The 25,407-nt window shown below is 38.6% G+C and overlaps 2 protein-coding genes across 9 annotated transcripts in view; both read left to right on the forward strand.

Moving 5' to 3' along the window:
• The window catches only part of ACACA (acetyl-CoA carboxylase alpha), a 210,266-nt gene extending 186,734 nt beyond the window's left edge, over positions 1-23,532 (forward strand). For all 8 annotated transcript variants that reach the window (XM_057535458.1, XM_057535459.1, XM_057535463.1 and 5 more), the window contains 4 exons: positions 1,221-1,376; positions 2,931-3,077; positions 18,091-18,360; positions 23,431-23,532. In XM_057535458.1, the coding sequence (XP_057391441.1) occupies positions 1,221-1,376; positions 2,931-3,077; positions 18,091-18,360; positions 23,431-23,532 (675 nt within the window). The remainder of the gene's footprint in view (positions 1-1,220; positions 1,377-2,930; positions 3,078-18,090; positions 18,361-23,430) is intronic.
• Positions 23,533-23,611: 79 nt separating this feature from the next.
• The window catches only part of LOC130705928 (acetyl-CoA carboxylase 1-like), a 27,672-nt gene continuing 25,876 nt past the window's right edge, over positions 23,612-25,407 (forward strand). The window contains exons 1-2 of the mRNA XM_057536228.1: positions 23,612-23,663; positions 24,932-25,067. Coding sequence (XP_057392211.1) covers positions 23,612-23,663; positions 24,932-25,067 — 188 coding nt within the window. The remainder of the gene's footprint in view (positions 23,664-24,931; positions 25,068-25,407) is intronic.

Raw genomic sequence — 25,407 nt, forward strand, 5'->3', positions numbered from 1 at the left:
CCATTCTGTTGGGCTTTAAGCAGCCCAAGACAAATTTTGCCCAGAATGGGACCTGATTGACAAGTCAGTAGAACACATTTGTTCCTCTGATCTAAAGGGCTAAGGATTCACTTAACTGAACTGTACCCAGGATATAGGAGAGTACTTAATTCTCTTCTAATGCCTGTTTAGCAGGTCTGCAAATCTATTCATTAGTGGTAGACTTAAGCTTATATATTTTAGGCCTGAATAAGTATGTGGGTATACACACATACCCTCACATCCCAATCTCCATTTGCATTCACTGCATTGGGAATCTATGTTTTATGTATTCGTGCATAAAGTGCCTAGTTTAGTGTCATACAACCTCTGGGCACTCAATAAATATTAATTGAATTGAAATAATGGCATCCCTTATAAATATTCATAAGCAAATAAAACTGTCTAAATATATGAAATATGAAGTACTCTTCTAGAAATATTTGTGTTAAAATAATTAAAAACTGGTGTAGTGATTTTATTATGTGACAATATAAGTATTGCAGGAGCTTATTCACTAGTCATAGACATAGTATACTGGGGGAAATACATATGTATGTATATTTTATATATATATTTTAATAAATTTTTTTTTTTTTTTTTTTTTTTTTTTTTACTATAGGCTGTGTCTTATGAGCTAACAAGAATTAGCTAGCTAGATGGATGGATGAAATCCACTTGTGTCAGAAGTCTTTGAAGCCTTTATATAGCTAATCGTACTTATGAAGAACCTTCTAATCAAATAGACTAAAGTGTAGGTGACCTGGTAGAGCCTCAACCTTGCCTTCTACCACTGGGGAAAGAACAGAATTCTCTTTAGTGCTTAGCTGTTCCTCAGCTTAAATACTAGAACTGCTTAGTTGGTTAGTTGACATGCTTTGTTTCTGAATATATGGGATTCAAGTCACTTTAGAAGGCAAACATTGTCAGTTTGTCTCTGAAATGTGAAACTTAACACTGTGCTTTCTTGTTGATTTCAAAAGTGTGATATGTGGTTGGTTACATACCATCTTTTGGAGTTGGTTAATCTGTAGAGAGGTGAGAGCACCATGTACCCAATGTTAAGAGGCATATCTTAGCTACTCAACCCACCAAAAATGTGTTTCAAGAAATAACACTTGTGAAAAAAAGTCCCTCTAGGCAGCTGATTTGATTTTTCCCCCTGTCTTTTAACTCCCCATGCCATCCTCTTTTTCCTGCAGATCATGTTTCAGGCATACGGAGACAAACAGGGACCATTACATGGAATGTTAATCAACACTCCCTACGTGACCAAAGACCTGCTTCAATCAAAGAGGTTCCAGGCACAGTCCTTAGGGACAACATACATATATGATATCCCAGAGATGTTTCGGCAGGTAAAGGTGGCTAACGGAGGGGGAGCTCTGACGTGTGCCAAAGAGGCAAGATTTTTCCTGAATTTTCATCAGCTGCAGCTTAGACTGGAATAGGGCACTTCCAAAAGGCAGGAAATATCTTGACACTGTTCTCACTTCTATCTCTTTTGGGATTGTGGCTGCCAACTCAGATGTTGGGTGGTTCTTTATGAATTAACAGGAAGAATGGTGAGGCTAGAGGCCTCTGTTGAGTAGAAAAGAGTAAACCGAGACCACATGCCTGCGATGGTAGTTTACGATGACCGGTGTAAGGAGTTACATTTAGGTGTCTATTTCCAAAGCCTATATTCAAATCAAAAAGAGATTTGAAACTCCAGTTCTCGTTTTCCTATTTTCCAAGATAACCCAGGTCTCTAACTGATAACCTAGGTTAATGTGATGAGAATCACTATATAACATATACAAATGGATATAGAGTTCATGGTACACAGTTTAAATTATCAGTTCTTTTGTGGGAGATTTATTATAGCTGAATAAAAACTAGTGTATCAAAAGAGTACTGAATTTGTCCTTAAAAAAATATATGAATATAGGATTTTTCCGAGTCTCCTAGTCAAAAATACCAGTGTTACCACATTTGAATTTTAATAAAGTAATATATGTGGTCTTAGTAAATAGTCTTTCTGTAATTCCTGTATTATTCAGGAATACAAGAGATTTCCTTTATGTAACCATTTGTTTACAAGGTCTCTCTCTTGAAACATAGCTGTCTTCGTTCAGTATTACCGGCATTGTTAGCCTAGAAGTTGAGTGTTGATTCTGTTCCCCAGTGCCAGTGCCATAAAGAGAAATCACATTCTATATCATTCTTCCTATAGAATAGACATAAACACAGTGATTTGGACTTGTAAGTATGAATGAGTCATATTGGTTTTAAATGTTGCTTTGAGGCAAGCAGAGAAACAACTGAACTAGTTCCCACTTCATGCAGCAATATTTTTGGTAATATGCAGTTGGGAGTGGAAATTGAAATGGTTTTAAAATGATAGGTGTGTCTCTCTGTTTTCTCAAATTTGAGCAGACTTGATTTGCACATTTACAGTCACACACCTCTAGTGAGCTAATTGCCGTGTATGGGCCTGTAGCTTTGAAAAGATAATAGAGGATGCTTCCCCTGAACCTCTAGTAGAAACTCTATTCTTGTGTTCTTGGGTTTACTTTGTATTAGCTGAGTGTCATGTCACTTTCCTGGTTATTCTTCTGTAGCCAAGTTTCTCTAGGATTTCTCTTCCTTTTTTAAAGAGGGACTGATTCATTCTGATTCATGATCGCTCAGTAGTTTGATGTTGTTGGAAAAGTGCCTGATTTTTGGCATGTAAAAAACATTATGTTAAAGGCAATTACAAATCTATTTCAACTGAGAATGAGACCCTAGAATTTGGTCTAACGTTTAGACGCTCAGCAGAACATTTGGAAAAGAAAGAGCAAAACTAGACTGATGATATCTTAATATTTATTTTGTTCATGTTGAAATGCTAATTGTTACTGATTAGTCAAACTTTTCTCCTCCTTTAGTCTCTGATCAAACTCTGGGAGTCTATGTCCACTCAAGCATTCCTTCCATCACCCCCTCTGCCTTCAGACATGCTGACGTACACTGAGCTTGTGTTGGATGATCAAGGTCAACTGGTCCACATGAACAGGCTTCCAGGAGGAAATGAGGCAAGTAGTTGCGTCCCCCTCTCCCCTTTCTTATCTCTGTGCCCACTAGTACCAGCTTTCCATAGGGGTGGTCATTAAATAATATTAATTAAGATCTGAGTGGCATAGGCAGCATAGTAGTCCTGTTGGTAGAATTCTTTAGCCAGAGAACATTGACTGGATAGCAAGGAATTATCATTAGTTTTTTCAGTGTGATAATGGTATTACATTTTTAAAAAATGCTATTACAATTTTGCTTTTTAAAAAAGAGTATTGTTTTCTGTTAGAGATACATACTAAAATAGTTATAGATAAAATGATCTAATCTCTAGGATTTGCTTCAGAATAATGAGGGGGTGTGAATGTGGGAGTACAGATGAAACAGGATTGAACATGAGTTGTTAACTGAAGCTAGGTGATAGATACATAGGACTAGATTATTTTCTCTGTTTTTGTATATTTGAAATTTTGAGATTTTTCTAGAATTTAGAATATTTCTTGATGTTTTTCCTTATTTGGATACTTACTTTGCATACTGGTGTACGGCTTTTGATATGTTTTTTTGTGCTCAGGTAATTTCATCTGGTACTGTTGTGAGCATGGTAAATATTTTCTTCTTAAAGGGGCCCAATCAGAACCAGGGGTTTAAACATAAAAGGAGGTAACGGTGAACCCGTGTCTGATAGTTATCCAGGAATGCCTTTTCTAGCTTTGGATTCCTTTCTCCTATAGTACACTGTTAATGATGTAAAGCTGTATTCTGCCCTATACCCCACATCCTCCTCAGTGCACTGAGATTCTTCCTGATTCTAACTATGCTTCTAATGTACAGTTATAACAACAGTGATAACAACAGTAATAAGCCTAAAATGAGATATGTTTTTATTTTAACCTTAGCTGTAATCCCTAGATAAATCTCGTTCCTTAGAAGGAGTAATCTCTATCTGAGTGTTCACCATAAACAGACTGGGTAGACCTTTGGGGATAAATGCAATTTTTTTCCCATTTTATGCAGTATCTTTTTCAAAACAATTTCCTATATGTACCAGGTGCGTGGCTGCTCAGCAAGTACACCAGTGGCTGCCAAAAGTAGATGGTTTGGTATTAAGATGGATGCAAGCATTGGACCCGATGGAGAGTATCAGGCTTGTAGGAGTTCTTCTGATCTAATAGCAAAGGCGAGAGGCTGGGGAGAAAGGATGCGTAGAATTTTGACGAGAGTAGGTGTATGTATACCCATTAACACACAAAGTTGCAGCAGAGCTTTATGCCACTGTGTGTAGCATCTACTTAGTGAACCCCTCAGCAGCAAAGAAAAGCTTCATTGTGCTAGACTTAAATTCTGATTCATTGAACAGTGGAGTCTTCAGGAGTGGAAGGCACCCTTGTGAACATGGGACTGAGAGAAAAACGCTTTTAACTAATGTAATTAAAACACAAAATGAGATTTTTGGCCACGTGAAAACTAGCTGCAGTGCTGTGTGAAACCTCTTGCCATGATCTTTCTGTCCTGCTTTCTCTCTGCTCTCATTCTGTTTGAGCGAATGGAGACTGGGGGAATAGTGAAGTCCCAGAGGGACAGAGCTCTGTTCTTGCTGAAATTACAAGCACAGAGCTGCCTGGGCATGAACATGTAGTGTTTACTCTGCCAGTATGAATACAAATAGTCTTATTATACGGGACTCTGTACCCAAAGACCACACACACACACACACACACACACACACACACACACACACACACACACGAATAAAAAAAAAAAATTAAAGGTTTTTTTTAACCCTTTTAAGACCCAACAAATCTTGGTGCAAAGGGATGTCTTAAACAGCAGCATAGGACTAGGGCTATGAGTAGTAGCGTCAGTACAGGGACCACATGTTTTCCTTTGCCCAATGCTTTAATAATAATCTTGAAATCTAGAAATCTAATAGTATTTAAAAATTTTTTTTGCTTTTCGTCAGTTCTTACTTTCTTCTTGTCCTCCTCTTTTCCCTCCTTAGTTGCCTGTTTTCTTTGTTCTCTTTTCCTTTCCTTCAAATGATTGACTAGGATTGAAGCTGAGTGTTAGCTTGCTGTTTCTGAGTCTTTGAGCTCAGGAGGAGTGAGACTGATTTCTTTTGCGAGCACTTAGTGACTAATGCCCGGCATGGCTGGTGAAGTCAGTCAGTGGCCTTAGCTGGATTATAGGGTCCTGCACAACAGGAGTGAGGTTGGGGTATTAGTATCCAACTCTGTTACCTAGAGCTTGAACATACAATGAAGCATGTCCACTGAGCGACTGACCAATCTAAAGATGGAGTTTCAGCAGTCAGAACTCTGAGGGACAGCTGTGCCTAAGAGATGACGAGGTGTCAGGAGGATGTATTTCCTCGTGCTGAGCCCAGTTTTATCAAGGCAAGTTGACTTTCAGCAATTGCCGTTTAATTTTCTTTGGCCAAAGAGACAAGTTTGTCATGAGCTTGGCACACTACATATTACCCCAGGAATGATGTGAGGGGAAGGAAAAGAGCTCATGCTGATGAGATTGGGAGCAAATCAGTCCTATCCCAAAGAGAATGGGCATCTGAACGGAGCCTTGAGAAATAGTTTTATTAAAAAAAGGAATAAAAGATTGACCTGTTAATGTTCTGAGAGCCGAGGCTCAATGTAAATGCGTCAATGCTACGTAGACATTAAATCATCATAATGTGGTGTTCTCCAAAGGTGACAGCTCCACCAGGTCATCATGGTGGGTGATATTGCATTACCTTGAAGGATTGGAGTTTCTGGGTTTCAAAGCTAGCACATGGATATAAGGAACACCGGTAAAACAAGAGATTCCTGCAGAGTTTCCCCATGAATTGAGATGCTTCTCCCCGTAATCAAAGGCAGAAAGCCTGCACTTATCATACCATCGGCTATGTGGGTAACCAGTCTTTCTTCCCTATTTTTTTTCCAGGACAGGAAATAGGTAAAAAGGTGATGGGACCAGGACTTGGAACAATTCAGTTCCATTTAGTTTTAGGGAACTTGTTTGCCATTTGAGGAAGAATATTGGCTGTTTCAGCAGAGATGTGACCTGCATTTTGAACATTGTGGCCGACTTAAAAGCAGGCAAAAGAGAGCTTTTCTGATGTGACGTTAGCTACTCTCTCCTTTCTATTTTCCTAGTTGTCCCTTCCCCATTGAGAGAGATGTAACTGAAGGAATGCCACCTTATGCGTGATGAAAGGTATAGGAGAACACATTTTTCTCATTGTCAGATTTGAATGGCATTGCATTTAGTATGAATTTAGAGTAGGAATAAAAAAGATGTAGACCAAATCTGTGAACTACGTTCCTTGCAAATAGCTCCAAAGATAAGTTGTCTAGGATTTTTTTTTTTAATCGTTTCGAGTAAAGATGAAAATTGAGGAAAATGTGATTGCAACGTAGACTAAACTGATTTCATGCTCCTGTGATGGGCACTGTATGTAAATACACAGCTAGATGAATGTATGCTGTTGAGCCTGGATATAGAAGAAGCGCAGCTAACCAACAGTTCTACTTTCACCACTTCTCGATTTGGGGGGAATTGTTTTCATTTTCCTGCCAGTTTGCTAACCTGTTTTGATCATTTGGTGGAAGCTGTAATTGTAGGTGGGAACACTTTGAGTAACAGTTCACAATCCAATGCAGCTGCTTTTCGCACCAAATCCTGTTATTAAAAGGCTCAGGCTAAGATCAAGCCAATGTCTGTAACCGACTTGACGGAGAACAACTTAACTTTGCCTGGTAGGACAAAGAAAGTACTGGCCTTCTTGAGACTGTGTTCTTATATATTCTGAAATGTTATTAGCATTCTTTTATTATATTTCCTTTAACTGCTCTGTGAACTAGATGATGAATCTCCAAATTGGGCAATGATGAAAGATACGATAGGCAGGCACCTTTTATAGCAAAATTAGTGTGGATAGAAATGTGGACCCTGTCTTCCTTACTGTTTCAGAACATGGGCTTTTTAACAATATGAACCTATCTATTCCCTCTCATTGCTCCTGTCGTAATGAAAATCTGCGATGAGAAGAAGATGCTGTGTCTAGAAGCAGTTATAATAATTAGGTTTAGGATGTGTACTCCAAAAAGGATTGGTAGTTAGAGACTGGAATTCTTGCATGGCATTACATTTTTTCCTTAAAATTTTTCTGAGAGTTAAGTATGTTCCAGATTGAATGCAATTTGATGATCACCTCCACACACACTGCCAGACTTAAAATTGTAGTGGCTCCAAGACTTCGTTTTTTTCAGATGGGCACTAGGTGTCAGGGTTTTTCCTTCTCAGCAGCCTAGCCTTCAGATAAACCTCTTGAATTGCCCTGTTCGGTGAGGCAAATCCAGCAGTATCCTTCCCTTTTTTTTCAGTTGGTATGGTAGGCTTTGCCTAGTGTTCCCACAACGTGCAATTGCTCTCTTAACCCTTTGGGTGGAGATCTGTTGAATCTTACATCATGACTGCACATTTTTACGGGAAACATTTTTTAGAAAGAGGATGATCGAGGAGGGAAAAAAGTAGTATAAATTAAAGTTCGAAGGCTAGCTGCCATTATGACTGGTATCTTGGTTTCAGTTCTGCTTTATGTTCTGGGGGATGAAATGGTGGGGATTAAGAATTCAGTTCTAGAACTGCTCAGCCTTGCCCGTATTTAACTGTCGTCTAATTGTTGGCAAGGTACTGTTGTCCAGTCCCACGAAGGTGTAAGCATCTCTTTAACTTTTTTATTATAAAATATTTCAAACTTATAGAAAAATATGGAGTGATATGACAAATATCCCTGCATCTATTGACTAGCTTAAATAAATCTTAACCATTTTGACACTGCGTCTCACTTATTTTTGCTATAATCCTTTGAAATCTCTAATTTGAGTATAAAAACAAAAATAAAATTTAGGAGTTGGATAGGGAAAGGAAGTTGGTAAGCTTATGTAAGCCTGAAAGATTGGAAGAAATTAATTAGTAGATGTATTTTGACAGTTCTTAGGCTGGACCTCTTAACCCAAAGGACCTCTTATTTTAGAAAAACCACCATAACCCTCTGTCTTAATTCACTTGGTTGACATTTTCCATACTCTCAAAGGAATTGCTTGGGCTATCCTGGACTTAAATTCTAGTGCAACCCATTATGCTTTGAAACTGACTGGAGAGAGTGTTCGTGGGCTTGAGTAAGGAAAGGGTTGACCATTTCTCATGCGAACAAAACCCAAATATTTTTCTAGTTTAACATTAGGCTTTTGCCTATTGTTTTACTCGATTTAACCTCAGAATAGCTCCATGAATGGGAAGCTAATTTGGATGTATTTTACTGTGCTTTTGTTTCATTCTTTTGAAATCAGTTTACCTTTTCATGCTGGGTGTGGAAATTGAGTCCATATCAGTCTTTTAGATGTGTGTTGGAAAAGAGGCATATTTGTATTGTAGCATGCTGAAGGTGAGCTCTGAAATAGACCCAAGAAAAGCAGATCTGAAAAACAGGATCATGGTCTGTGCACTGACTGTTCAAGTTATAAAAAGAGACTAATGGTCCTTGCCACCAATCTGTCCCTGAAGATGGGAGAATGTTTCTAAGTGCTTTGAGATCCTCGGCAGAAAAGTATCACATTCCACTGATTACATATAAACATTCATAATTTGCACTTAGCTTATTTTTCATCAAGGACTTTAAAAAACCAATTTTGAATCTTTTTAGCCCAGCAAGGTAGGAATTTCAAGTACAGAAAAAGACATATTACAGAATACGTGGTAGGATAGTTTTATTTAAAATTATTGTGCACTTTTCTTCTTTTAGCCTCATTCTTAGTGAGTGTGTTTGGCTACAAGTCTTTGTCTGAAATGATCTTCAGGACCAAAGTTGAGTCCCTCATTAGAAAACTATAATATTGAAAAACAAACTATAATACTGAGGCTACTTTTGAAAGCTAGGTCTTGCTGCCGTGGAATTACTTCTAATGAATTCCTAACACTGTTCTTCTGGGATGTATATATTTTTCTTCGAATTCCTTCTTAATGTCTGTTATTGGAGCTGGAGAGTTCTCATCGGGTCAATTAGTTGATTTTGACTCATTCCATTAGTAGCAAACCAAGGCCCAATGAGCTTGACTGACTTTGAAAATCCTAATGCATCCCTTGGCCAACCAAGGCAGCACTTGTGGAGGGCTCCTCAGTGCCTTTCAAAAGTAAGTCCTTAAAGTTAGCCTTTAAACAAAAGGATGAACTTGCCAGCATTTTCATACATCTTAATTTTTAAGATTTTACAGAAAAAGGGTGTGATATAGTACCCTACGTCAAGAAATTTTACAGCTCCAACCAGAGGCAATAATGAACATCAGGACAGCAACAGATGACACCAGAGGATGAGGTGTAGCGTGGAGCATCAGAGTTCAACATTCGTTTATATGATTAATGGGGGAGGCTTCCTGAACTGTGGTAGGCCAGCTTGGTTAATTTCCCTATCACCCAGTCACTCCGGCGCCCCATTTCTCAAATACCACTGGCTTGTATGTGCTCCATTGCATGTGTTTTTTAAAATTGATATGTTTATTAAAGCATTGTGTGTACATGTGTAAAATTACTGTGGTTTCAAGCATATAAATAGTACAGGAAGAAATAATTCCCCTGTTTAAAATTATTATTTCTAATCTTTGGTAACATTTTCAAAGAATTACCCCTGGGAAGAAAATTTTTTGCTCTAAAAATGATATTTTTCTTATCCTTTTATCGCTTTTTAGAAGGGTTGAGGTAAGTTTGTTCAGCCATTTTTGAATTATCCAAGCATGAGAAAAAGAGTTTTTCAGCTGTTAAGAAAATTGTTTTCAGCTCCTTTATGTGCTCACACGACACTAGGCAATGGAACATGATATCCAGAAGATAATACAATATGGAAAGGCATTGACATTTTTTCAGCATGGTTTTTCTGAATGGCACAAATTAAGTCAAATATTGCATTGCCTTATGGTTTAAAAATACACCTTTTAAGACCTATACAGTATTTTCGAATATTTCATGATGTATTTTTTTCCCACGAGGTTCTAATATAAGTTAAAATTGTAATTATTTTTTGATAGTATCTAATTAAAAGTGAAGATTTAGTATTCCATCCAACATACAAAAGGAAGGGAGAAAGGTAGCATTTTGTTATCTGTCTGAAAAGGAACTCAAGTTCATATTCCTTCTCTCTGGATCTTAGTTTTTTCATCTTCATGATGCAGATGCTGCCTGGGTCTGTTTCGGCTCTAACGTTCTAGGATTCTTTATATTTCTGCCCCAGAGCCTTGTCGGATGGTCATCTTCCCAGCATTAGCAGTAGTAGCACAATAGCTACTGGAGGCTTTGCCAGAAACACTCAACTTTTAGACTTTCAGCATGGAAAATAAATAAAGCTTCAACATCTCAGCCACAGTCTATCCTGTGTTTAAGTCCATATGGAAAGATATTATTACCGATGAACTCAAAGTGTGGAGATATAAGAAAGGCAACTGTGGCAAAGATACTCCCTTTCTACTTCCCACGGCATAGCTAGACTTGAATGCTTCTTACATCCTTGAAAACAAATTCCTGTCCTGTTTTGCCCCTTAGCTTTCCCTTCCGATTTCTTTATTGAGCTGAAATATTGTTGGTTTACTTTGTGGTAGCAGCAGCTTTGGAAAGTGCAGGTGTGTACGTGTGCATATGTACACTTGCACCTTCTATTCACACTGATAGTACAATTAATGTTGATGTCAATTTTGGTGTTAATTTTGGGTCATGATTAGTGTTGACACTTTGTGTCAGACTAATGGCATTTATGGGCACCATCAGAATAAATGTTAATATTATCATGTTTTTATTATCTGTTATAGTAACATTAAACCAGGGTCCTCCCAGGAGAAAAAATACACATATGGATAGATAGATAATGCCTTTCTGTATCACTGGTGTTACTCAGCGAGAAAATGACATCTCAGAGCAGAATCCTAATCACTGTTTGGAGCATCAGAAATAATGATCACCTCTGATCGGAGGTTGTGAATAATTCATTCGGTTTGATTTTCACGTCCTGTCCAGTGATACTTTTCAAACCAAATGTGTTTCTACAGGAAAATAATGGTCCCACTTCTTATGGAAATACTGTAGCACAAATCATTTTACCCACATAAAAACAGTTAAATAAGACTGTTCTCTTCTGCTTGCCTTCTCCGCCCCATCCCCTCCTCCCTTGCTTGCGCGTGTTTATTCCAGGATCAGACTGTGGCCAAAGAAATATCTTCTTCCTTAGAACTCGTATAAGGAACACAAATGTTTATTTCTGCTGATGCTTAACTTATTCACGGTAACTCTTTTGAACCTCTTCCCTTTCTCACTTTAAGGTAATTAGTTTAGGTGGATAATCCTACACCTAAGAAGCCTGCTAATTGGAATGCTCTGTTATCAAAAATAATCTGAAATTAGATATTTTAAAAACTGATTTATGGCTATATTAATGAAACTATAATTGGCAGTAAGTCCCTAGAACCACTTGGTTAGTCCATGCCTCTCCCAGCAAGACAGTGGTCAGGGAAGAAGTCAGTGGCACTGCCAGGGACCAAAAGCCTGAGTCTGAGACTCGTTAGACCATAAACCCAGCCACTCTGACAAGCCCCTTTCAGGCTACATGTTCTCCCTTTGTTGCTTCCTTAGCCCTTTAGTCGTCCTTAGCCCTTAGTCCTGGAGTGTCATTTTCACTAGGTTTTATTGCATAGAAACGTTGGAGGGAGAGAGAAGCTGAAACAAGAGGATTCAGTGATGGAATTTCCTTCGGTTGTTATTTTTAAGTTAACATGCAAGGCAGCTTGGCTTAGGTGAAATCAGTGAATGTCATATTCCTAATCACATTGTCACACTTGTGTATGCTTTTATATAGTGATTGCAGAATTTTCAATATAAAACCTCCATTGTGTGTATAATATAGATAGGCCCCATCCATATAAAGTAATTTGACTGAAAAACTTACGGTGTCCTAATTAAATGGGAGGAAAATATGACTGTCTTCTGAAGTAATGACCCAATCCTCTGAGACAAAGCTATTCTTAGATAGAATATTTTGAACCATTTCTCCTGAATGTTGTGACCCCCTTTTTTTTTTATTCTAAATCTAACAAGGGCAGAGGAAAGCGTTTTTCAAACTAGTTTTCATCATCAGACAAAGTATTTTGCATTCAGAAACCATTTCCAGTATCAAATTCAATTTTGTCAGGTGATTAGTTGAGTTTGGTAGAGAATAATTTAAAAACACAAAGCTGGCAATGGCCGTGGTGCTTCTGCACTGGAGGAGAGCAGTTACCATTCTCAAGTTGCAAGCCCTCTTTCAGTGACTGTGTATGGTGGATTATTGTGTGACACGTCTTTGCAGCTGTTATAGACCTGCATCTGTTGACACCATGTGTTCCTACCCCGGACTGCTGGAAGAAATAGGGGAGCAGGTGAATTGATATCTTGCCTGCCTATCAGTGCAAATGTCCTTTTATGTACATGTTTGTAAAGCTCTTTAGCCCCCTTCAAGATGAAAGGCTCTGTATAAATATAAGCTTTTGATTTTAGTACATGTTTGCAGTACATGTGGTACAGTCCTAAATATGTGTTTAGCTGATAGGCACTGTTCTTGTCTATTGTACAAATATTGACTTTAAAAGTATAAATATGTATTTAACCATCAGACCAGAAAAACACTGAAGCAGTACTTCTAAGGTAGAGATATTAATATTGTATAAACCTATATATACATATGTTTACATTATACCACATCATTGCAGAGCATTTCTTTTTAAAAAAGGAAATGATAGCCCCAACAGACTAAGACAGTTCTTGATACTCTTCTCCCTTTAAGGTGAGTCTTGATTTTAAGTTTTCATATGTTTATTCCTCTCTTTAAATTTTATACAAATGTGGTCTGTTGTAGTATAACTAAAACCTAGAGTCAGTTCCTCTAAAACATGAGAAATCCGTTAGGTTGGTGAGATTTTTTTTTTTTCCTCCTTTAAATTTTTTTTTTTTCACTGTGAAAATGTTCAAATGTGCACTAGAGATAATAATATAAGCTCCCATGTACCTGTTACCCAGTGAAGAAGTATTTGGTAGTCTTTTCTCCCTTTTTAATTTATAAAATTTTTAAGTTATGAAGGCATAAACACATTAAAGAAATTTGGAAAATGGGGAAAAAATTCACAGTCCCATCATCCTAAAATAATTATCATCCCATTTTGCTATGTTTCTTTATTTCCCTTCCCCCCAGCCCCCAACAAGCTTTTAGATAGAGATAGAGAGTGGGTGTATGCATGTGTGCGTGTGTTGTAACACTTACTGTAAGGTTTAACATGTATTTAGTCTTCACAGCAGACTTAATACAATAGGTTATTATTACCCCATTTTACTGATGAGGAAACTCAGGCATATAGAGGTTAGTAACTTACCTAAGGTTATGTGGCTAGAAAACTGACTGAACCTCTATTCTGTCAGAGTCAGATTACATTAGATTCAGATTTGTAGAATCTAGTTTCTGAGTCTGTGCCCTTGACCACCACACCGTTTTGCCTCTCAAGAGTTATTATGGTATGCGTGCAATTTTGTTATCCTGCTTCTTTAAATTTAGCATTACATCATGGGTATTTTAAAAAACTGTTCATAGTCTTCATAGCCACCGTTTTATAAGGCTGAACAGAACACTGACAATGACCTCACTAGTCAATATATTCCCTCTAAAAAAGTTTTTATCATGACATTTATTTTTTCAGCTTTTTATCTTAAAATAATGTTAGATTTACAGAAAAGTTACAAAAATCATACAGAGTTCCCATTTAACCTCCATTAACCTTCACCCAGCTTCCCCTAACATTAATCCGTTATATAACCATGTTATAATTATAAAAACTAAGAAATTAACATTGGTACAATACCATACTATTAAATAAAATACAGACTTTGTTTTGGATTTCACTAATTTTTCTACTAATGACCTTTTTCTGTTCCAGGATCCAATCCAGGGTACCACATTGCCTTTAGGTGTCAATGACATTTATGTTTGTGTTATAATTGATGTTCATCTTTCCATATCGTTTCAGCTAAGTGCAGTGGCAGTAGTCTGGAACATACTTCCTTAATTTCTCTAGTAAAGGAAATTATGTGAATCATACTTTAAAGAATAAATCATTCACACTCGGTATAGGACAAGTTACTTAAGTCCTCTGTGCCTTGGTTTTCTCATGGCAATAAAAACAGCTGTTTTTTAAATTAATAATGATAATAGCTACTATTTGAGGACTTTTATATGCCAGGCTCTGTACTAACTTAATGTGGTGTTCCTCTCAACAATCCCTCCAGAAAGATACTGTTATCCCCATTTTATAATTGGAAAAATTGAGGTTAAGGTTAAGTGACTTGTCCAAGGCTATACAACTCATATAAAGCTGAAATTTGAACCAAGACAGGCAGATTTTCCAGCTTAATCTCCTAACTATTATCAGTATTTATTAACATTTATAGTATAGTACAGCATGTTATAAGTATGCAATTAATGGTAGCTATTATTCTTATTATTTTAAAAAAATAAAATATTTTAATGGCATTTAGTACTGTTATTCTGTGATCCCTAGAGATAAGTCATGCATGATGTTCTAAGCTCTTGGTGTTGACTATTTTCCAAGTATCATTTAAAAAATGAAATGACTGTGGAACCAGCAAGTATTTGTTACTCCCATATTATGTGTAGAAATGTGTAGGAGTCCTGCTATGCACTGGAATAGATGATATGATGGTTCAAGCTGGCAAGCTAAAAGCTGTCCTAGGCCATATGTGATTAATTATCAAATGAATTCTCTACATGAAGGTCTTAGTAGGTGATCAGAAGAAAGGAGTCACTTTAGACTAGGGGAAGCTTTTCTGAGGAAATGGAATTTGAATGAACCTTTATGGAACGGGTGAGATTTGGATAGGTTGAGAGGAGAGACAAAGGCAAACTTTGTATGTTAAAGTTAATATAATAGATTACTGCTTCTAATAGTTTTTCATCAATCCCATAGGTGATATTTTCTTAATTTTGTATGTGGGGACATTGAAGCTCAATAAAAATAAGTGAATTTCCCAAGGTCACACAGTTAATAAGTGGTAGGGCTTAGATGTGGATCCAAGTTTGTTTGACTCCCAAGCCCATGTTCACCATTATATATCCCGTCATTTGATTAGCAGTGAAATCTAATTTTTAATGTAAATTGAGCAACAGATTCTTCCTTAGAGATTTATCCATTGTGCTTATTCAAAACTTAATCTCTTCCAATGAGGAATCTCACTGTACCAAGACTCACACAACACTCTCCATTCTGTACTTTTTTTAAAAAATTTTATTTATTTATTTATTTATTTATTTATTTATTTATTTATTTATTTATTTATTTATGGCTGTGTTGGGTCTTCGTTTCTGTGCGAGGGCTTTCTCTAGTTGCGGCAAGTGGGGGCCACTCTTCATTGCGGTGCGTGGGCCTCTCACTATCGCGGCCTCTCTTGTTGCGGAGCACAGGCTCCAGATGCGCAGGCTCAGTAGTTGTGGCGCACGGGCTTAGTTGCTCCGCGGCATGTGGGATCTTCCCAGACCAGGGCTCGAACCCGTGTCACCTGCATTGGCAGGCAGATTCTCAACCACTGTGCCACCAGGGAAGCCCTGTACTGGTACTTTTTAAGTGGGGAGGGGGACAGTTGATAAGGGACACATTTTAGAAAGACATTAAGAGTAGTGTGTTCTTGGTGCTGCTGTGTTGACACCTAATTAGAAGTCAAGGGACTTCCCTGGTGGCACAGTGGTTAAGGATCCGCCTGCCAATGCAGGGACATGGGTTCGAGCCCTGGTCCGGGAAGATCCCACATGCCACGGAGCAGCTAAGCCCATGCACCACGACTACTGAGCCTGCACTCTAGAGCCCGTGAGCCACAACTACTGAAGCCCATGCGCCTAGAGCCCGTGCTCCGCAACAAGAGAAGCCACCGCAGTGAGAAGCCCGCTTACCGCAACGAAGAGTAGCTCCTGCTCGCCGCAACTAGAGAAAGCCTGCACACAGCAACGAAGACCGAATGTAGACAAAAATAAAAATTAATTCATTAGTTAATTTTTTAAAAAGTACTACTAATAATTAGAAGTCAATATTGCAAGTGTAATGACCTGGCCAATTGCTGAACTGACTGCCCAAGTGACACAGAGTCCCCAGGTAATAGCAAAAGATAAGAGTGTTATTTGCTTGCCCAGTGCCACATAGACACAGTGTTTGCATTCGCATGCAAATGCTAAAGTAGATTCTTCTGGACTTGTATCTAAGCTACTCTGGCCTAGGTGGCTAAAGTTAATATGTCATAAAATCTGGTGTAAAGCCCAATCTTCCTAACTACAAATGCATTTAGAGGAAATAGCTTTTCCTTCCTGAAAACAAAGGAGATGTTGGGTTAGAGGGCCATGTGAGAAGGCAGTTAAAATATTTCTCCCGACGTGGGCATCATATGGATCAGCTTCTTAAAAACTATGACCAAAATTATCCTGATATTTGGAGTTTCTCTGTGCTATTTTTTGGATGATTTGTTTCTTCTTCCTTTTCTCTGTCTTTAATGAGCAGATAGAGTAATACTGCCTTACCTCAGAAGGTGATTGGATTTTTTTTCTATGTATTATATCGATTTTGATTTGTATTTGGCCAGTGGTATATATTAAATAGCTTATATTTATCTGTAGGTGTTTCATATATATATTTCTTAATGCTGAGAATCACAAATAGCTGTGTGGAAAGCTTCAACCAGCCTGATTACAGTGGATGTGTAATTGGATTGAGAAATGTGTACTCAGAGCCTATGATCACTGGCCCGGTTGAGTCTGGGTGATGCATGTGGCTTTCCAGGGATGCTGCTATTTACATCTGTTCATGGCCCTTCTTGATGGCTGGCTCCGCAATGAGGTGATACGCAGCAGCCCAGGGATGAGGGACCAAGGCTGCCGATGTGGCTGGGCTCCATTAGGCAGGACCAGGAATGCTCGTCTGGTAGGCCTTGTGTTTGGGGGCGAGTGATGGAGGTGGGAAGCAGGGGAGACAGAAAGAAACAGGAAAAATAAAAAGAATGGAAAGCATTACTTATCTAGGTATAGGGAAACAGACAGGCAGACATGAAAAACTGCAGCCGTTAACTGGGGAATGAGTGAGTAGAAAAGAAAGGGCACTAGCGAATAAACAAGTAGAAGGAATGACTAGTTCTCATATAGAAGGGGATTAAAAGAGGAGAGGGCTGTGAGGGTTTGGGAAGAGACGTGTCACCCCTGCCTATTAAGTCGGTGTCATTTATTTGTGTGGCTGGTCAGATGCTACTGAACAGTGAGCAGAGATTTATATATATCATAGTGCAGCAAGAGGTTGGTTACTTGCATCCTTTGGTTTTCTAGTGTTGGGAGAAATCAGTAAGAGATGCTCACAAGGATGCAGTGTTGAGCTACAGTAAATTCTTGCAGAAATGGAAGATACCTGAAGCAAGCCTGTAAAGAATGTTGCTGTTATTCCTGACAAATATTAGAGGGGACAATAAAAGGACCCAGGGTTGTAAAAGTTGTATAGTCCATGAGAGGTAGTCCTCTTTCTGCTCTCCTGTGTGTTAAAGATTTCTTGGAAAGAATCTCACAAAAGATATCTTAGTAGATAGGGTAGTAAGTTAGGGCATCCCGGATTTAATTCCCAGTGCCCCAGTATTCTTCCACACATAGCCTGAGTACATTTAGATTTTGGTTTTTCCATCTTCTTCGAACAGACCCAAAGAAGAAATTGAGACAACTGTGAAATACGTGTACAGTAAACCAGCTTTTCTCAACATAATCTTAGAGAAGTATGCTAGAATATTTGTTCTAGTTTCCCGCAGGGAGCTTGGCTCTTTAGCAATGCATATCTTTACCTGAAGGTTGTGTCTACGTGCAGTCTGATATCTTCAAGGAACCTGAAAAATAATTCTGCATGTAAGAAGCTTGTATTTATTTGTTTGTTTATGCCTTTGCAGATCGGCATGGTAGCTTGGAAAATGACCCTTAAAAGTCCAGAATATCCAGAAGGCCGAGATATCATTGTTATTGGCAATGATATCACATACCGAATTGGGTCCTTTGGACCCCAGGAGGATTTGCTGTTTCTCAGAGCTTCTGAGCTTGCCAGGGCGGAGGGCATCCCACGCATCTATGTAGCAGCCAACAGTGGGGCAAGAATTGGACTGGCAGAGGAAATTCGTCATATGTTTCACGTAGCCTGGGTAGATCCTGAGGATCCTTACAAGGTACAGTCTAAGAAAAGATAATACTTCAAGTTACTGTATGGGTGCGCGCGTGTGTGTGTGCATGTGTGTACGTGTGTAGAGAGAGGTGGAGGTTTTTTGTTTTTTATAAATTTATTTATTTATTTTTGGCTGCGTTGGGTTTTTGTTGCTGCAAGTGGGCTTTCTCTAGTTGCGATGAGGGGGGGCTACTCTTCATTGTGGCCCGCGGGCTTCTCATTGCGGTGGCTTCTCTTTTTTGCAGAACACGGGCTCTAGGAGCGTGGGCTTCAGTAGTTGTGGCTCGCAGGCTCAGTAGTTGTGGCTCGTGGGCTTAGTTGCTCCACGGCATGTGGGATCTTCCCGGACCAGGTTTCGAACCCATGTCCCCTGCATTGGCAGGCAGATTCTTAACCACTGCACCACGAGGGAAGTCCTGGTAGAGGTTTAAGTTCAAAAATTATCACTTACAGTGAACCACAGCTGTGTTGGAAATAAATTGTCTCTCAGTATGTTCACCTGGTCTTTCCTCCAGCTTTGAAATAGATGACTATTTCTTTGGTTGAACACTAGATGAAATAGTAGGTGTGCATTTAGTGTGAGACATGTTAAGCCAGAAATATATATCTTTTTTTTTTAACAATATATTCTTTCTTTCTTTCTTTATTTATTTAATTTATTTATTTTTGGCTGTGTTGGGTCTTCATTGCTGCTTGCGGGCTTTCTCTGGTTGTGGCGAGCGGGGGCTACTCTTCGTTGTGCTGCATGGGCTTCTCATTGTGGTGGCTTCTCTTGTTGCAGAGCACAGGTTCTAGGCGCACGGGCTTCGGTAGTTGTGGTGCACGGGCTCAGTAGTTGTGGCTCGCGGGCTTAGTTGCTCCGTGGCATGTGGGATCTTCCCGGACCAGGGCTCGAACCCATGTCCTCTGCGTTGGCAGGTGCATTCTTAACCACTGCACCACCAGGGAAGCCCAATATATGTACCTTTAAATTATTCTACTTTGGCCTCCAAGACTTATGGTCAGTCATCAGCAAAATCTCTCATATCCTCAGCTTCTTCTCTGATTGTTCTCCAGTCTTGCTCTACTTGAAACCTGCCTGTCCTCTGAAGACTCTTCTTCCCCTGTAGCCCTCTTAAATGGTGACTGGTTTCTCTTTCCCTTGTACCACTGAGCCTGGAGGAAAATAGCTTCTTGCTAGTGCCTCACTGCTACTTCCAGACCCTTTTCCCTCCCTTCTCTCTGAAAACCCCCGTCTTTGAATCTCATGTCATCAGACTGTGCCACACCACCACTGCTCCTTATTATAGTGTTCCCTACCCTTTGGCCACTCCCTCTTCTTTGCATCTTTTAGTTGCTGGCACATTGTCACTCTCTCCAGTACTACTAGTCCTGCTATCATTCTTGATGATTGCTGTATATACGTAGATGATTCATCCCATCATCTAGCCTCTTGGATCCTTGATTTCCTCTCCTCCAGTGGTCCTATCCTGCATCCCAGATCAGCCTCTCATTCCCCATAATGTCAACTTCAAGCATCCCTTCCTTTGCCATTTCTCCATCCTATCTTTCCAGCTCACTCTCTTTAGTACCCCAAGTCCAATAATCCTTTGCACTCACCAAGACCTACAGCTATTGATCCTGCCACCTTTCTTCTGCTCTTCACTCCCTCCTTACATCCTCATTTTATTCCTATCCAGCCTTAAATCCAAAGTCTACCATAGGCTAATCATCGTAATCACTACCTTTCCCATGCCTTCTATTTCTTTGCTTTTTCTCTTCATTCCGCTTACTCCATGTCTATACAGAAACCTTGTTTAAATCCAACTGTCTCCATCTAGTCCTTTTCCTCACCTGCATAGCTGAACACTGATGGAGAAAAATACACAGTGCTGTTGACTGGTCTTACTTTAAATTCAAGCTTACCAACCTCCTGATTGACAATTTGACATCTCTCTCCTCAAACCTCCAACACCCTCTTCCTTCATCCTCACTCTTAGCTGATGCTGCTGCTTCCCAATTCACTGAGAAAATGGAAGCAATTAGAAGAGAGCCTCTACGAGCTCCTATATATCTGCATCTGTGCTCTTATTCTCCGCCTTCTCTCCTGTACTTTGATGAACGGTCCCTGCTTCTATCTAAGGCCAATCCCGCTATGCTCGATCCTTTCCCTTCTTGCCAACTTAAGGATGTAGATCAAAACTGCTCCCCCTTCTTTCTTACATCGTCACTTTTTCCCTCTCTGTTAAATATACTCCTTTTTTTTAGCACACAGACACTTACCCCTCCAGTCAGTAACCCTACCCCATTTTTTCCTTCCCTGTACAGCAAGACTTCTTAAAAGAGTTTCTCTTCTTGCTGTTTCCAGATACTCTTCTCCCTCCTATCCCCTCTGGAACCCATGTCAGTTCCCCTTGCACCCTCACCATTCCATCAGAGCTGCTTTTGTCAAGGTCGCCATTGATTCCATATTGTTAAACTCTGAATCTCACCTATTTGACGTTTCAGCAGTATTCCATGTGGTTGGTTACTCCTTCCTCCTTGAAATACTTTCTTCTCTTGGTTTCCAGGAACCTACAGTCTCCTTTTTACCCCCCTAGCCACTCTTTCTCAGTTTCCTTTGCTACCTTTTACATCTTTAAATGTAAGAGTGTCAGGGGGTGATGGAAATATTCTATATTTTGATTGTGGTGGTGATTACACACAAGTGTATACATTTGTCAGAACTCATCGAACTACAACACTTAAAACTGATGGATTTTATTGCACGTAAATTATGCTTCAGTAAAATTCATTTTAAAAGTATATGGGAATTGTTGGTGACCTCTAATAAATACAGTATTTCTTTTGGGGGTGATGGAAATATCCTGGAATTAGATAGTGGTGGTGGTTGCACAGCATCTGAATATACTAAAAACTACTGAATTGTACACTTTAAAATGGCCGGTTTTATGTTATGTGAATTTTTATCTCAATTTTTTAAATTATTAAAAAAAATGTGAATGGAGACAGATATCAGTGCCACAGAGGCTGTGGCAGGACCAAGAAGTCTAGGACTCCCCAGCCTCAACCCCACAGGGCCCAGTGCCCTCTCACCTGGTGCTATGGCAGGATAGCTTGTATGGAAGGTGAGGTAAGAAGGGAAAAAAAAAGGTGTTTTAGGGCTTGGTCCCTGGACCTCTCCTCTTTTCTATATTCACCTTCCCTTGGTGATCCAGTCTTAAAGCTTTAAACTCCATCTATAAACTGATAAACTTCCAAATTTATATCCTGCCCCTGAACTTCAGATTCATGTATCCAGACTCCACATCTCTACGTGCACATCTGCCTGAACGTAGCTTCTAATCTTCTTCCTTAAATCTGTTCTTCCCACAATATTCTCTGTCTCAATAAATGATACCTCCATTCCTCATCTAAGTAAAAGACCTTGGAGTTATCCTTGACCTCTCTTTCTCATATCCCACATCCTCTCTGTCAATAAATCATGTGTACATCCTGACCTTCAAAATATATCCAGAACCCAACCATCTGTGAGCACTTCCACTGCTACACAGTAGTCCAAGTCCCTGTCACCTCTTACTGCATTTATTGCATTGTTTCCTAATTGACCTTCCTGACTCTGGCCTTGCCCCTACCCCTACCCAAAGTCTACTCTCAACAGAAAGTGGAATGATCCAGTTAAATGTAAATCAGATCACAACTCAAAACTTTCCTCTGATTAAAACCCTTTAAAGGCTTCCCAACTCACTCAAGTGAGGGCCAGAAACCATATAGTTACCTGCAAGGCCCTCCCTAGACTGGCCTTCCAGTACCACTCCGTCCCTGTTCTCTTGCTGCTCCCACCTGATTCCACACCATGGCTCTACCAGCCTTTTCACTGTTTCTTGAGCCTGCTGGACACACTCAGCAGCTTCACACTTGTGGTTCCTTCTGCCTGAATGCTTTCCCCCCAAATATCCTCATGTCTCATTTCCTCAGCTCTTCAGGTCTTGGCTCAAATGACATTTTCAATAAAGCCTTCCCTGGCTATTCTTCTAAAAGTTCAACTCTGCCAACTCTCCTGTCTCCTTCCTCTATTTTATTTTTTCCTTAAACATTATTCCCATTAACATTGTATGCTTAACTTATTTATTTTGTGTATTTTCTGACTCTCCTACTAGAAGATGAGTTGTACAAGGCCAGGAATTTTTGCCTGTTTTGTTCCTTTCTGTTTGTTCTGTGTCTTAGTATCTTGCACATAATAGGCACTCAGTAAATATGTGCTGACAGACATACTACTGACACTCAGTGCTACAGGGCATTCTCGTCATAAGTCAGGCAAAATCAGTGGCAAATTCAAATTCATGTCTCTGGCATGTTGTGCTCCCTGTGGGACAAATTCAGTTAAATGGTGGACATAATTTCTCATAGTATTTTAAAAGTTTTTCTCTGCTTCCTTTTTTTTTTTTTTTTTCTGAGTGACTGATTCACTTCAGGTGAACACACATATTAAATAACTAGCTTCTATGTGAGTGTGTATATGTATGTATAAGAATAAGTCAGTTATGAAGTGTTAGTATAATCTTTTAATGTACATAGGGATTAGAAGTTGTTTATTTAAAAAAGCAAAAGGTATGAGCTCAGTGATTACTGATCATTAGCACTGCACAGACTTCTGATTTGAAGATTGAATATCCTAGTTTTGTGGTGCTCTCAATTATCCTTGACCCATCTATATTTTGATGGTACTATGGATTTGAGAAAATGAAGAAGAGTAATTCATATAATTCTTTAATTTTGTGTTGATATCTTTAATAGAGGTGTCACTAAAGATTAGAGAATGACCCTTTAACCTTGATGAAAAGGAAATGAGTGGAATATACCTGGAGTTGCAGCTCCAAGATATCTTGTTTCAAGGACACAGTCAGTGACTGCAGAAATAGGCACTTCCATCTTTCAAAGAACTATCTGTGGTAGTATTCTATGAGACAGTAACTCTGAGACACGATTTGGAGATTTAAAGCCAGCTTTGGAACAAGCTGCATTATGCATGCTTTGCTGGGTCTTCTGTGGTGATGGCAGATAATGAGTTAAAAACTATTTGTGTTTCCCACAGGGATACAAATATTTATATCTGACCCCTCAAGATTATAAGAGAGTCAGTGCTCTCAACTCTGTCCATTGTGAACACGTGGAGGATGAAGGAGAATCCAGGTAGGTATCTTGTATCAGAATACTTTGGCCGTGGATTAAAGAAAGGAGAATATGATCATTTTTTTCTCACTGTCCTGCTGATCATGACCTTGAAGAGCAGTGAAGATTGCTTGTTGAATAATGTAGAAGCCTTAGGTTTGTATCTCAGGTGTACCACTTACTAGCTGAAAGACATTATTGATTAAGGTTTTAAAACTATATTTATAATAATTATTCAATTTGAAAAGTTGGAACATATAAACAATTATGAAGAAAAAGTAAAAATCAGCTACAGTCCTACCAAGAGATCACAGGATCACGGTTATTAATGTATATTATATTCTTTCTGTTATATATATATATATATATATATATATATATATATATATATATATATACATACACACACACACACACCTTTTTTCCTACATAATTAGGATCATAATAGAAAAGGGCTTTTGTAATTTGTTCTTTTTACTAAATATTATTTAGGGAGAAATTTTATATATTCTTACAGTATTATTTGAGACTACGATATTTAATGGCTTCATATAAATCATTATAATGAATATATCATATTTGAACATACAGACTATCCCAGTTTTTACTGCTATATCCCTGGGCTGGTCATTCTTTTATGTAAACTTTGAAGAATATCTCTGGCTATTCCCTTTGGGTTAATCTCTAAAAGTGGAATTACTGGTCAAAAAGTATGTCCATTATTTAAAAGATTTTTTTGGATAATTTCAAATTGTCCTCCCAAGAGTTGCACTCCCACCAGCAGTATATGGTGGTGCTTGTTTCCCCTCTTTAATTTTTTCTCCACCCTTGCCAACACTGTTTATTGTAAATTAATAAAATAGGATAAAAACAGCAATTGTTACTTTAACTGGTATTTTTGATCCCCAGTGAAGTTGAACATTTTTATAATCTATCTGCAAGTATTTTCCAGGAGGTTAATCAGTTGCTCCAATACCATTTATTGAATAATTCATACTTTCCTCACTTTTATAATAATCTTAACTCAATTACCAGGCTTTATATTCTGTTTTTTGTTCTATTCTTGGACTAACGCCACACTATTTTAACTACTTTAATGGGCCAGAGTTCCTCACATTCTTAATTTTTCCCCAAGTTTTATTAGTTATTTTTGTCTTTTTACAGATAGGCTCATTTTTTTTTTTAAATTCCCCAAAACTTTCCATAATGATTTTGATTCAGATTGCATTAGGTTTATAAATCAATTTAGGAAGATCTGAGAGCTTCATAATATTAACTCTTCCCAACAAGAAACATGGTATGTTTTTCCAGTTATTTAAGTGTATTTTTTAAAGTTTTATAGTTTTCTTTATATAGATTATGCCAGAAATTCCCACCCTTTCTTGCTTCACAGCACCTTTACTGTCTCTGTAATTTTTTCATAGCACCTTTAGGCAAAAAGATATGCCTAATATTTCTGATTTTTAAGGAAGCTGACCCAGACAGCTTCATAAGTATTTATGCCACGAACGACGTGGGCTTGAACTGTGCGGGTCCACTTCTATGTGGACATTTTCAACAGTAAATACAACAGTACTACACCATCTGTGGTTGGTTGAATCTACAGATGTGCATCCATGGATATGGAGGAACCATATATCTGAGGGCCAACTCTAAGTTATACTCGGATTTCAACTGCTGAGGGTCGATGCCCCTAACCCTGGCATTGTTCAAGGGTCAACTGTATAATACACATAACTGAAAAAATTTTATTCTATTCTTAAATAATTACAGTTACTTAATAATGGGATATTTGCATCCATACGACATTGCAAACCTTGGAATCAGCTTGGACATAGCCACCCTCACATCTTGTTCTGCACTGATTTTTGTGCAGAACTTTTTTTTTTTCCCCCACAGA

Source organism: Balaenoptera acutorostrata, chromosome 20 (genome assembly GCF_949987535.1).
Source record: "Balaenoptera acutorostrata chromosome 20, mBalAcu1.1, whole genome shotgun sequence".
Classification (NCBI taxonomy): Eukaryota; Metazoa; Chordata; class Mammalia; order Artiodactyla; family Balaenopteridae; genus Balaenoptera; species Balaenoptera acutorostrata.